Source organism: Thalassophryne amazonica, chromosome 15 (genome assembly GCF_902500255.1).
Source record: "Thalassophryne amazonica chromosome 15, fThaAma1.1, whole genome shotgun sequence".
Taxonomy (NCBI): domain Eukaryota; kingdom Metazoa; phylum Chordata; class Actinopteri; order Batrachoidiformes; family Batrachoididae; genus Thalassophryne; species Thalassophryne amazonica.
In genome coordinates this window covers 57,021,668-57,035,022 of record NC_047117.1, presented here as the reverse complement: position 1 = coordinate 57,035,022, position 13,355 = coordinate 57,021,668, and the positions used below count along the sequence as shown (strand labels likewise).

Genomic DNA, 13,355 nt, shown 5'->3' with positions numbered 1-13,355 from the left:
GTACAAGTTGTAAGTAAGACAATAGGACCTTAATAATTAATTAAACAACTGCAAATTATAAATAACACAATGCTTATACAGCCGAGGGTATTTTACCATTGTGTTATATTTTAAACAAGCTTAGTTCAGTTAAGTGTCATAGACGAGCTGGAGCCTCTCCCAGTGGTAATTGAATGAGAGGCAGGTTACACCCTGCACGGGCTGTCAGTCTATTGCAGGGCTAATATAGTTTTATTTGATCACTCACTCACTCATCTTCAACCGCTTAGTCCAATTAAGGGTCGCGGGGAGCTGGAGCCAATCCCAGCAGTCATAGAGTGCGAGGCGGGGCACACCTAGGACAGGACGCCAGTCTGTCACAGGGCCACAAACAGACAAACAAACACATTCACACCCACTCGCACACCTACGGACAATTTAAAGATTCCAATCCACCTAATCCACATGTATTTGGATGTGGGCGGAAACTGGAGCACCCGAAGGAAACCAACAAAAACATGGGGAGAACATGCAAACTCTACACAGAAAGGCCACAGGCGGGAATTGAACCCATGGCCTTCTCGCTGTGAGGCAACAGTGCTAATCACTAACCAACCCCGCTGCCCTAATTTTATTTTAATTATAAATTTTTTTTTTTCTTCAAATTCCAATTCCAGTACATGAATATTCTTTATAATATATATACTCAACAAAAATATAAACGCAACACTTTTGGTTTTGCTCCCATTTTGTATGAGATGAACTCAAAGATCTAAAACTTTTTCCACATACACAATATCACCATTTCCCTCAAATATTGTTCACAAACCAGTCTAAATCTGTGATAGTGAGCACTTCTCCTTTGCTGAGATAATCCATCCCACCTCACAGGTGTGCCATACCAAGATGCTGATTAGACACCATGATTAGTGCACAGGTGTGCCTTAGACTGCCCACAATAAAAGGCCACTCTGAAAGGTGCAGTTTTATCACACAGCACAATGCCACAGATGTCACAAGATTTGAGGGAGCGTGCAGTTGGCATGCTGACAGCAGGAATGTCAACCAGAGCTGTTGCTCGTGTATTGAATGTTCATGTCTCTACCATAAGCTGTCTCCAAAGGCGTTTCAGAGAATTTGGCAGTACATCCAACCAGCCTCACAACCGCAGACCACGTGTAACCACACCAGCCCAGGACCTCCACATCCAGCATGTTCACCTCCAAGATTGTCTGAGACCAGCCACTCGGACAGCTGCTGAAACAATCGGTTTGCATAACCAAAGAATTTCTGCACAAACTGTCAGAAACCGTCTCAGGGAAGCTCATCTGCATGCTCGTCGTCCTCATCGGGGTCTCGACCTGACTCCAGTTCATCGTCGTGACCGACTTGAGTGGGCAAATGCTCACATTCGCTGGTGTTTGGCACGTTGGAGAGGTGTTCTCTTCACGGATGATGCGAAGGAGATGTGTTGCACTGCATGAGGCAAATGGTGGTCACACCAGATACTGACTGGTATCCCCCCCCAGTAAAACAAAACTGCACCTTTCAGAGTGGCCTTTTATTGTGGACAGTCTAAGGCACACCTGTGCACTAATCATGGTGTCTAATCAGCATCTTGATATGGCACACCTGTGAGGTGGGATGGATTATCACAGCAAAGGAGAAGTGCTCACTATCACAGATTTAGACTGGTTTGTGAACAATATTTGAGGGAAATGGTGATATTGTGTATGTGGAAAAAGTTTTAGATCTTTGAGTTCATCTCATACAAAATGGGAGCAAAACCAAAAGTGTTGCGTTTATATTTTTGTTGAGTATAGTTCTTTGTTCTTTGAAAGGGTATACTTGCATTGTCAGGGGTGTAAAATGGCAATACATTATTTCTAGGACAATATATCAACAAAAGTGGTTATTGGTACAGACGGACTTTTGGCCAAGTGACTAATGCAATTGGTTTCAGTGCAAAAGGTTCACGGATCAAACCCCAACCCAGCCGCATTTCTCCATGTAATGTGGAGTTGCGTTAGGAAGGGCATCTGGCATAAATTTGTGCCAATTCAACCTGCAGATCCACCTTGGATCTGTCATGGCGACCCCAAGTAGCAACAAAGGAACAGCGGAAGGGACTTACCTTAGTAGTTATTGGTACAGACCAAACCACAGCTGTCCACCTTTTGACCTTTCACTACATTTCCCTATTAAATATCACATTGAAATATATTTGGATACTGAAAAACAAATTATCATGCATTCCAAAAGCAATAAATTGGTTGGTGCCATGCACCCATTATCTAATTGTCTTCCTAGCAAAGCAGCATTTTGGAAGCCAGGAGAAAAGGCTGTAAATACTGATTTGTGTTAGTGTGATTTCTGTGTGGTCTCTCTGTGTCAGTTATGTTGCTATTTTGTGGTCCAGAACTCACAACAAACAGCAGTCAGCATTTTGTCTTGCCAGTTTACAGCTGGTCCTGACAAATTATACATTCGGTTCTTGCCAGGAAAAATCTTGGAAATAAGAAGACATTGATGAATCCAGTAAAAACCTATTATTGTGAATATTGTGCACACAACATCAAAACTGAAAAGCATAAACATTCCACAAACAAGTTCCAAAGACACTGGAAGAGATTTTAAAGCACTGATTGTGCAATTATATTTCATTACACAGACATACAGTTGTATGCAAAAGTTTGGGCACCCCTGATAATTTCATGATTTTCCTTTATAAACTATTGGTTGTCTGAATCAGAAATTTCACTTAAATCATATAGCAAATCAAATCACATCAAATCAGTTTTATTTATATAGCGCCAAATCACAACAAACAGTTGCCCCAAGGCGCTTTATATTGTAAGGCAAAAGCCATACAATAATTACAGAAAAACCCCAACGGTCAAAACGACCCCCTATGAGCAAGCACTTGGCAAAAGTGGGAAGGAAAACTCCCTTTTAACAGGAAGAAACCTCCAGCAGAACCAGGCTCAGGGAGGGGCAGTCCTCTGCTGGGACTGGTTGGGGCTGAGGGGAGAGAATCAGGAAAAAGACATGCTGTGGAAGAGAGCAGAGATCAATCACTAATGATTAAATGCAGAGTGGTGCATACAGAGCAAAAAGAGGTGAATAAAAAGAAACACTCAGTGCATCATGGGAACCCCCCAGCAGTCTAAGTCTATAGCAGCATAACTAAGGGATGGTTCAGGGTCACCTGATCCAACCCTAACTATAAGCTTTAGCAAAAAGGAAAGTTTTAAGCTTAATCTTAAAAGTAGAGAGGGTGTCTGTCTCCCTAATCCGAATTGGGAGCTGGTTCCACATGAGAGGAGCCTGAAAGCTGAAGGCTCTGCCTCCCATTCTACTCTTACAAACCCTAGGAACTACAAGTAAGCCTGCAGTCTGAGACCGAAGCGCTCTATTGGGGTGATATGGTACTATAAGGTCCCTAAGATAAGATGGGACCTGATTATTCAAAACCTTATAAGTAAGAAGAAGAATTTTAAATTCTATTCTGGAATTAACAGGGAGCCAATGAAGAGAAGCCAATATGGCAGCAGCTGTAGCAGATGAACATAATGATATTTGAGAAGTGAAATGAAGTTTCTAGTATTTACAGAAAGTGTGCAATAAATATTTAAACAAAGTTAGACAGGTGCATAAATTTGGGCGCCCTTGTCATTTTATTGATTTCAATACATTTACCACTAATTATTAGAACACAAAATTGGTTTGGTAATCTCATTGACCCTTGACCTCCTTACACAGGTGAATCCAATCTTGAGAAAAGGTATTTAAGGTGGCCATTTGCAAATGTTTCTCCTCTTTGCATCTCTTCTAAAGAGTGGCAACATGGGAGCCTCTAAACACCTCTCAAATGACCTGAAAACAAAGATTGTTCAAAACCATGGTTTAGGAGAAGGATACAAAAAGCTATCTCAGAGATTTCAGCTGTCAGTTTCCACTGTGAGGAACATAGTGAGGAAATGGAAGACCATAGGCACAGTGCTAGTTAAGGCCCGAAGTGGCAGGCCAAGAAAAATCTTAGATAAGCTGACACGAAGGATGGTGAGAACAGTCATAGTCAACCCACAGACCTGCTCCAGAGACCTACAACATGATCTTGCTGCAGATAGTGTCTCTGTGCATCTTTCAATTATACAGCGCACTTTGCACAAGGAGATGTTGGGTGAGAGAGTCATACAGAGAAAGCCTTTTCTGTGTACACTCCACAAACAGAGTCGCTTGAGGTATGCTAAAGCATATTTGGACAAGCCAGCTTCATTTTGGAATAAGGTGCTGTGGACTGATAAAACTAAAACTGAGTTATTTGGATATAACAAGGGACGGTATACATGGCTCAAAAAGAATGCGGCATTCCAAGAAAAATTCTTGCTACCTACAGTAAAATTTGGAGGTGGTTCCATCATGCTGTTGGGCTGTGTGGCCAGTGCAGGTACTGGGAATCTTGTTAATGTTGAAGGTCACATGGATTGCAGTCAGCATCAGCAGATTCTTGAGAACAGTGTTCATGAATCAGTGACAAAGTTGAAGTTGTGCCGGGGCTGGATCTTTCAACAAGACAACGACCCTACACACTGCTCAAAATCTACTAAGGCATTCATGCAGAGGAACAAATACAACGTTCTGGAATGGCCATCTCAGTCCCCATACCTGAATTTTATTGAAAATCTGTGATGTGATTTTAAGTGGGCTGTCCATGCTCAGAAACCAGCAAACCTGACTGAACTAGAGATATTTTGTAAAGACGAATGGTTCAAAATACCTTCAACCAGAATCCAGACTCTCATTGGAAGCTATAGGAAGTGTTTAGAGGCTGTTATTTCTGCAAAAGGAGAAGCTACTAAATATTGATGTATTTTTTTCTGATGGGGTGCCCAAATTTATGCATCTGCCTAATTTTTTAAAATCATTATTGCATACTTTCTGTAAATCCTATAAACTTCATTTCACTTCTCAAATATCACTGTGTTTGTCTGCTATATTATATATTTAACTGAAATTTCTGATCCAAACAACCAATGATTTATAAACCAAAATCATGGAAATCATCAGGGGTGCCCAAACTTTTACATACCGCTGTATTAGGAAGATCATCAATCATTACAATAACTATGAAAAATTACTATTATTTTCAGATCTATGCACAGTGCTAGTGAATGCAGGAGTATTGTCTGAACAAAATCATGCAGCCTTGGTCTGATATGGAGCAAACCTTTTGGAAAGATAGATATCAGAAGAAGAACAATGTGAAATGATTCTGAGAAAAATCATTCAAAAATTAAAGCCTGTAGCCCAAATTTGGGTGCAGTGCTGAAAGTAATTTCTTTTAGCATATTCCTTTTCGTGCTGGGTCGCCACAGAGGAGCCAGTATGATCTGCTCGGTCATGTGGCACAATTTTTTTTTTTTTTCCACCAGATGCTCTTTCTGACCCAACTCCAGATGTACATGGTGAATGGATCATGGATGGTCTTGAGTCAAGAACATTTTGCTTTGTAATCCTGGAGCAGTGCTTATACTATACAAGGATTAGTATTGACAAATTGGTTAAAGATACACCAGTGATTACTCTTAAAAACTTAATGTGATGTCATGGATCACAGTGTTATGGATCACATGAACTTTGACCTTGGATGACAATGTACTGAAGATCATAACTGTTTAACTCACACAGCTTGGAACCAGTATGGATTAAATATGTTGGAAGGGTTGGATATTAGTCAAGGATAAGATGGTTAAACTTTTGACAGAATTGATCAACCTTCAAGACCACAAAGAAGCACATATTATGATATCACGACAATCTGTATATGTACACTAGACAAAGCCTTTTTAATGTCAGGTAATGAAGAATGGATTTGAAGCTCAAATGAGGCAGCTCCAAATGTTCTCAATTTGGTAGTGTTTGACTCTGCCTAACTCATGGCCAATCCATTAATGGGTTAAGGGGTGGAGCATGGGCAAAATCTGCATAACCTGGGCGAGACCAATGAAGCCTAAACACGCCCTTCTATCTCAACATTACAGAGCTAGCTAAGGCTAATAGGCTACATCACCTCAATTCAGATGATTCATACATTAGGTTGTGCAAACTGGTTGGTGGTTGTTCAGACTGGTTAGTTCTGGGTTCAAATCCCACCCCTGCCACATTTCTCCATGTAATGTGGAGTTGCAGGAAGGGCATCCGGCGTAAAACCTGTGCCAATTCAGCATGCAGCTCCACCTTGGATTTGCTGTGGCGACCCCGAGTGCAAACAAGGGAGCAGCCGAAGGGACTTACATCACAATCAAACATTTTCATCATGCACAACCAATGTACAAATATTAATCATTTAAATCCAACAGACTATTTTTCCGTGTAGTTTAAACTGAGTTATATAAACTCCCCTTCCTCCCAGTTAGGGAAACTAACTTTTTTGTGCTAGACTATAAACATCTTATTTTCTGCTATAAAGTTGGACATTTTATCTTGAGGTTCTATGGGGAGTGTGTTTCTTTTGGAACTAGCCTCAAGTCACCATTCAAAGAATTCCCAGCTTTTGCACTTCCAAATTGGCTTCAGTTTTCAGCCCCTGTTTGAGTATCGCTGAGCCACAAAGAGGTACACTCGATTTCAAACATCCAAGGCACAGGTGTTGCATTCTCTGAGTGGATCCGCTTTTTGAAAAATATCTTTGTAATTGATAAAACTAAACTTTCTCTTCCTGTTTCTCTTCTTCCATTCACCCTCCCATCTGTCCACCCAGCCTGCGACATGAACGTCCACAAGCAGTGTGTTATGAATGTGCCCAGCTTGTGTGGAACCGACCACACCGAAAGAAGGGGCCGCGTTTATCTCAAGTGTGAAGTCAACGGGGACAAGCTGCAGGTCACAGGTAGGTGTCATGTCCCAGTCGGTTTAATCTGTCTTATTCAGCACAGACTCTCATCACTTCTCGCCTGCTGCTGCTAACCTGAACAGCAGTTTCTTTTGGTGTCCAGATCAATAGAGCTTCTGCTGCATCTAGTGAAAAAAACAAACAAACAAACAAAAAAAAACAAGCAGCTCCCAGGCTGTAGACTTGCACTGGGGTGTATTCTGTTGTCTGGACCTGGTTTTGTTACCTTCTCATCACGATGATGGATGGAACTTCTGATGTAACTGAGTTGCTTCTGAAAGTAATTTTCATATTTGATATCTTAATTTATTTCTCAGCAGAATCTCTAAAGGACAGAAACTCAGCTTTCCGGCTTCATTATCACTATTATTCATTAGTGGCTTGTTCTACATGATCATATCACTGGCTGTTCCAGACATTTTAATTACAATTGCCTCCAGTTTCAAAGAGCCACCTTGTCTTTGTCTTCCAGGCTCAGGAAGAATGTAATGAGATACTATTCATAGCTTTTGCTGAATGTAATGAATGGTGATGTAATTTTTAGAGACTTTTGAGGTTTATTATAAATTTTCTTGCAGCAGCTCCTACAGCAATGTTTCCATTAATTTTTTTTAGCAAACAAAAAAAAAAGGGTGGCCGGGGGGTTGTCTCTTTGAGCAAGTTACATGTGCTGTTAAATGGTCTCAGGCTGTAATCTTTGGAAAAAAGGTTTATTTTGAAGTCTTCAATTTATTGCTGCCTGTTGTGGCTTATAGAATGTCTGACTATATTAGAGATACGTATTACTAAGCAGTTATCCAGGAAATTAAAAATATTTAACTGTAAGTCCAGTCTTGTTAGACTTGGCTGTAGTATAACAAACAAACAAACAAATAAAATAACACTTGAAACACAATAGAAACTGCTAAAATTTGATTTCAACCAGCTCGGTTTTGTGTGTCTTTTAATTTATTGGCTGACTCTCTTTTGTAACAGCAACTGTTTCCAGTAAACGTAGTATTCTGTACTGTACAGGTTGTACTTTAAAATAGCAAAATTCCATACACCTTGGAAATGCCTTTATTTGTTTTATTTATTTTTTTTGTAGATGACCAAGGATTTGAACCCTCAGTTCCAAAGACAAAACCAAGGCATCCAGGAAATTAAAAACAAAAAAACAGTTGGCCTCAGGCTGCAGGTTTTGAGTACATTTCTTATTGTTACATGGGAAACAAGGTACCAGTAGATTCAGTAGATTCTCACAAATCCAACAAGACCAAGCATTCATGATATGCACACTCTTAAGGCTATGAAATTGGGCTATTAGTAAAAATAAAAAAGTAGAAAAGGGGGTGTTCACAATAATAGTAGCATCTGCTGTTGACGCTACAAACTCAAAACTATTATGTTCAAACTGCTTTCTTAGCAATCCTGTGAATCACAAACTAGTATTTAATTGTATAACCACAGTTTTTCATGATTTCTTCACATCTGCGAGGCATTAATTTTGTTGGTTTGGAACCAAGATTTTGCTTGTTTACTAGTGTGCTTGGGGTCATTGTCTTGTTGAGACACCCATTTCAAGGGCATGTCCTCTTCAGCATAAGGCAACATGACCTCTTCAAGTGTTTTGACATATTCAAACTGATCCATAATACCTGGTATGCGATATATAGGCCCAACACCATAGTAGGAGAAACGTGCCCATATCATGATGCTTCACCACCATGCTTCACTGTCTTCACTGTGAACTGTGGCTTGAATTCAGAGTTTGGGGGTCGTCTCACAAACTGTCTGCGGCCCTTGGACCCAAAAAGAACAATTTTACTCTCATCAGTCCACAAAATATTCCTCTATTTCTCTTTAGGCCAGTTGATGTGTTCTTTGGCAAATTGTAACCTCTTCTGCACATGTCTTTTATTTAACAGAGGGACTTTGGGGGGGGATTCTTGCAAATAAATTTGCTTCACACAGGCGTCTGCTAACTGTCACAGCACTTACAGGTAACTCCAGACTGTCTTTGATCATCCTGGAGCTGATCAATGGGTGAGCCTTTGCCATTCTGGTTATTCTTCTATCCATTTTGATGGTTGTTTTCCATTTTCTTCCACGCGTCTCTGTTTTTTTTGTCCATTTTAAAGCATTGGAGATCATTGTAGATGAACAGCCTATAATTTTTTGCACTTGTGTATAAGTTTTCCCCTCTCCAATCAACTTTTTAATCAAACTATGCTGTTCTTCTGAACAATGTCTTGAATGTCCCATTTTCCTCAGGCTTTCAAAGAGAAAAGCATGTTCAACAGGTGCTGGCTTCATCCTTACATAGGGGACACCTGATTCACACCTGTTTGTTCCACAAAAATGACGAACTCACTGACTGAATGCCACACTGCTATTATTGTGAACACCCCCTTTTCTACTTTTTTGTTACTAATAGCCCAATTTCATAGCCTTAAGAGTGTGCATATCATGAATGCTTGGTCTTGTTGGATTTGTGAGAATCTACTGAATCTACTGGTACCTTGTTTCCCATGTAACAATAAGAAATTTACTCAAAACCTGCAGCCTGAGGCCAACTGTTTTTTTATTTTTTATTTTCCTGGATGCCTTGGTTTTGTCTTTGGAACTGAGGCTTCAAATCCTTGGTCATCTACAAAAATAAATAAATAAATAAATAAAACAAATAAAGGCGTTTCCAAGGCATATGGAATTTTGCTATTTTAAAGTACAACCTGTACAGTACAGAATACTACGTTTACTGGAAACAGTTGCTGTTCATGTTTATTTCATAATATGTCAAGTTTTGAATATAAAAGTCCATGTTCTTTGTGTAAACACTCATCTTTGTATTATCCATATAAAAATGTTCCTGCTTTATTTAATCCATTGTGGGGTCCAAGCCCTGACTTTGGCCTTGGGTTTAAGGTTTTAAGCCTTAACGTTTTCCTTTTATGGGTCAAAGTCTAGCCTTTATGGACCAAAGCCATGGGCTTGACTTTGAGGAGTTGGGTCTTGAACACAACACTGGAATCTGGGATTGTGGCTCATGTCACGCATGTGATATCAGAACAAATGAGAAAAGAAGGAAGTTAAGTTAGTGTATAGGCACAAGGTAGCTAAATATTTTTCACCTCCAACTTCCTTTGGCAATTCAAACCACATTGTGTATTCCTGTCTCTTTTTTTGTATATTTTTTAAGAACAATTTTAAAAATTACTCTGTAAATGAGAACATATGGAAACATTTTGTATGATGACAAATCTCTCTTAAGCAGTAAAAGGCTACTAGCTGTAATCAACAAGACTACAGCAAACATTATAAACCCTTGATCCCACGAGCCAGTGCTGCACCGTATCTTGGCTGCACAACAGGTTTGTACCATCATGCACATGGATTCAAATCCCACCAGCTTTAAAAAAAGAGCATTTATTTGCTTGTTGATTTGGTAAGCTTTCCTTAGGGCCCCTTCACACATAGTACGAATAACTCGTAATAAAGTACAAATAACATAGTAATAAACTCAGGGCGACTCACAGCAAAACAGCTCATATGAGTGAACCATGAAAACATTACGCCGACAGCCAGGCGTGCACGATCCCGGTGCAATGGTTCGTGAAGGCAATGGTGTCTTTCGAGCAGGAACACACTGCAAGTAGCTGCACCACATCACGCCGCTGATGCAGAGAACAATAAAATAAAATAAAAATAAAAACCAGCTGTATAATTAGTGGATATCACTGGGTTGATATAAATAATACATAAAAGGGGACGCAATACAGAACCCCACGGTTAAATATCCAGCTCGACAGTGATTGTCTGCTGATTGTTTTCTTGCTGAATGGCCTTGTGTGAATGGCCATACATTTTCTAAGTGACAAGCGAGCGGTGTTAGATGTTTGTGTGTTTCAGCTGGAATATGGCTGACACCTGCTGGGAGAGGGTTCGATGGGCTCGCACAGTGCACACTCTTTCAACCGCTGGTGTGCGCAAATGGTAAATGGACTGCATTTATATAGCGCTTTTCCACCTGCATCAGACGCTCAAAGCGCTTTACAATTATGCCTCACATTCACCCCAATGTCAGGGTGCTGCCATACAAGGCACACACTACACACCGGGAGCAATAGGGGATTAAAGGCCTTGCCCAAGGGCCCTTAGTGATTTTCCAGTCAGACAGGGATTTGAACCGAGGATCTTCTGGCCTCAAGCCCAACACCTTAACCAGTAGACCATCACCTCCCCCACCAACAACACTGCTCCAAATAGTTGTAGCAACAGTTGTACGAGGTGTCGGAAACAGCTACGATTTTACATATTTGCGTACAATTCCTACTTCATGCGCAGTTCGACCAAATTCACACTATGTGTGAAGGGGCCCCTAATTTTTGTGCTTGTACCATAGCCCATGCCGTTATACTGAGGTCTTTTTTGTACATTTTAATTGTGTTTAATGTTATTTCCACTAGGTGTGACATGATCTTGAATTAATGAAGTAAAATACGACACAAGGTGTTTTGAAAATTGACCAGTGGATGCATTATGCCAGTTTTGTGTTGCTGCTGGCATCATAAGCATCGTCTAGAGTGGCCAAGCCTGACTTTGGAAGCGGCACCTGTTTTAATTTGAGGTGAAGCCTCACATACTGTCCACAGCATTTTACAAACGATATAATTGAAACCTTGCCAGTGGTATTTGAATTTGAATTTGAATTTGAATTTATTTATTTATCCGGCACACAGCTGAGCAACAACAAAGGCAATAACAAAACATAAAAGAAACAATGTATGAAGAACCCATGTGGCTGAAGGGGTGAAGGCAGAAGCAAAGCTTATAAGCACCCTCCCCTTATACCATTAAAAATAAAGAATGTATAAATACAAATGCATACATACATATACCCATACACACACACACACACATATATATATATATATATATATATATATATATATATATATATATATATATATATATATATATATATATATATATATATATACGCACCTACACATATTGTACTAACTAACATATTGTAATAACTGTACAAGAAAAGAGAAAAAAAGGTGCATAAACAATTTAACTGTTGTGTGGGCCGCCAGAAGAGGAGGTATTAACACCCCTGACGGAAACACAATGACTTTTACAGTAGTACGGATCTTCACTTTCTCAAATAATAATGTTCCTCTCAAACTGTAACTGGAGTCTCTCATTTTAAACAGATGCTGGACATGTAGAGGCAAAATCTTATTTTTAACTTTATACATAATCTGTATTGTACTATAATTAACCAAGTACCAGAATTTTAAAATTTGCACACAAGCAAATAACGAATTTGTTGGCTCTTGATATGGTTTATTACTGATAATTCTTATAGCTTTCTTTTGCAACAGAAAAACTGGTTTAGTATTAGTTCTGTATGTATTTCCCCAAACATCGACACAATATGTCATATACGGAACAAGTAATGTATGATATAAAGTGGTCAATGCATGTTGGGTTAGGAAGTCCTGGGCTTTGTGCAGAATTGCATTGGCTTTTGACATTTTAGTTTTAACATAGTTAATATGTGTTTTCCAGCTTAATCTATCATCAATATGAACGCCAAGAAATTTTGTATCTGTTACAATTTCAATATCATGTAGTAATATTTTTTTGCTTAAATTCCTGGACTTATTCCCAAATATGATACACTTAGTTTTACCAAAATGGAGTGATAATTTATTTAAATCAAACCATTTTTTAAATTTATGTAATTTGTTCTCCATCTTGTCCAGGAGCTGTCCCAAATGATCCCCACTACAAAACACAGTCGTATCATAAAATACAACAAATAAAATACAACTTACATACTTAGAAACCAAACATATATCCTTAATATACAAAAGGAACAACAGTGGCCCAAGGACTGAACCCTGGGGCACCCCACAATTAATCTTCAAAAACTCAGAATTTGTCCCACCAAAGTGGACACACTGATACCTTCTGTCTAAGTAGCTCGCTATCCAGTCATGTGCCAGTCCCCTGATACCATACTTCTGTAATTTGTCCAATAGCAAGGTATGATCTGTAGTATCAAATGCTTTGTGTAAATAAAAAAAAAAACCTACAGTATATTGCTTATTTTCAATCGCGTTGGTAATTTGTTCAACGAAATCCATCACAGCCAGCGAAGTAGTGCGATTCTTTCTAAAACCGTATTGCTGCTCGCTAAGGATATGATGTTTAGTTAAAAAATCATTTAACCTAATTTCAAATACCTTTTCCAGAATTTTGGAAAATTGTGGTAAGAGGGAGATTGGCCTATAATTGCAAAAGACATGCTTGTCACCAGATTTGAACAATGGGATCACTTTAGCTATTTTCATTTTGAAAGGAAATTTCGCAGTCATTAATGACAAATTACAGATATATGTTAAAGGCTTAACAATGCAATCAATAATATTTTTAACCAAAAACATATCAAAACGGTCACTATCAGTTGATTTTTTCCCTTTAAGTTTGT

At 39.2% G+C, this 13,355-nt stretch overlaps 1 protein-coding gene across 3 annotated transcripts in view; it reads left to right on the top strand.

The window, feature by feature from the left end:
• prkcaa (protein kinase C, alpha, a) overlaps positions 1-13,355 on the top strand; it is a 488,890-nt gene that overhangs the window by 307,879 nt on the left and 167,656 nt on the right. For all 3 annotated transcript variants that reach the window (XM_034187877.1, XM_034187878.1, XM_034187879.1), the window contains one exon: positions 6,743-6,871. In XM_034187877.1, coding sequence (XP_034043768.1) covers positions 6,743-6,871 — 129 coding nt within the window. The remainder of the gene's footprint in view (positions 1-6,742; positions 6,872-13,355) is intronic.